Below are 1,043 nucleotides of genomic sequence, written 5' to 3'. Positions count from 1 at the left end.
AGGAGTAAAGTACAAATATTATGTGCTATTTTTAAGATTTTTTGCATTGCATCCAAGTTTCTTGTGAGATGGCCTATGACTGACTTCAGACTTATGTCTGCTTATATTTAAGAAGCAAATGTGTCAAATGCATTTCCTTACAGTGTCACCATTTAATAGCTATTAAGGTACCATTTGCTATGTTTTACAATAGAGTGTATAGCAACAGTTCATATTTTACACTAATGTAAACTAAAACACTAATGTATGTAGATAAATCACTATTGTTAAAATAAAAGTATTGAAAACATTCTAGATCACAGAGCCCCGTAGTCTGCATTTTCTTTGTTCTGATATTATTAAATTCAGTCTGTTTCTCTGACTGTGACTCTAATTACTATATTTGCATGGCTGGAAAGTTTGCATTTTTTTTTTTTTGTGGAGTTCTGTTAATACTGTTTGCATGTTGTTTTTTGAGCTTAATGTTTCATGTTCAGGCAGCAGAGCACCTTCTGTTGAATTCCATAATTATGCAGAATCAATAAGGTTTTTCTTTGTGTTTGTCTTTGTTGTTTCTTTGATATGGCCTCTAGGATGCTGCAGGCAAGGTGCTGGACCGCTGGGCCATCATGTCCAGGGAAGAAGAGATCATTACCCTTCAGCAGTTCCTGAGATTTGGAGAAACAAAATCCATCGTGGAGCTGATGGCAATTCAAGAAAAAGAAGGGCAGGCTGTGGCTGTGCCATCTTCAAAGACAGATTCAGATATAAGGACTTTTATTGAAAGCAATAATCGCACCAGGAGCCCAAGTCTCCTTGCTCACCTGGAGAATAGCAACCCTTCCAGCATTCATCATTTTGAAAACATCCCTTTCCTGCTTCCATTCCAGTACATAAATCCAGTCTCTGCTCCGCTGCTAGGGCTGCCTCCGAACGGCCTCCTGCTGGAACAACCAGCAATGAGGCTTCGTGAACCAAGCCTTACAACCCAAAATGAATATAATGAGAGCAGTGAATCTGAAGTTTCCCCTACACCTTTCAAGAATGAGCAAACATCCAGCAGG

The 1,043-nt window shown here is 38.9% G+C and overlaps 1 protein-coding gene across 1 annotated transcript in view; it reads left to right on the top strand.

The window, feature by feature from the left end:
- Nucleotides 1–572: 572 nt before the first annotated feature.
- Nucleotides 573–1,043, top strand: part of BNC2 (basonuclin 2) — a gene marked incomplete at its 5' end in the record, with an annotated part of 23,748 nt that continues 23,277 nt past the window's right edge. Inside the window, 1 exon segment of the mRNA XM_010014019.1 lies at nt 573–1,043. This exon segment is cut by the window's right edge and continues 6 nt beyond it. Coding sequence (XP_010012321.1) covers nt 573–1,043 — 471 coding nt within the window.

The sequence above is a fragment of the Nestor notabilis genome, unplaced genomic scaffold (assembly GCF_000696875.1).
Source record: "Nestor notabilis isolate BGI_N333 unplaced genomic scaffold, ASM69687v1 scaffold27974, whole genome shotgun sequence".
NCBI classification, from domain to species: Eukaryota; Metazoa; Chordata; class Aves; order Psittaciformes; family Psittacidae; genus Nestor; species Nestor notabilis.
The sequence above is the reverse complement of the archived record's forward strand: the minus strand, read 5'-3'. Positions and strand labels throughout refer to the sequence as shown.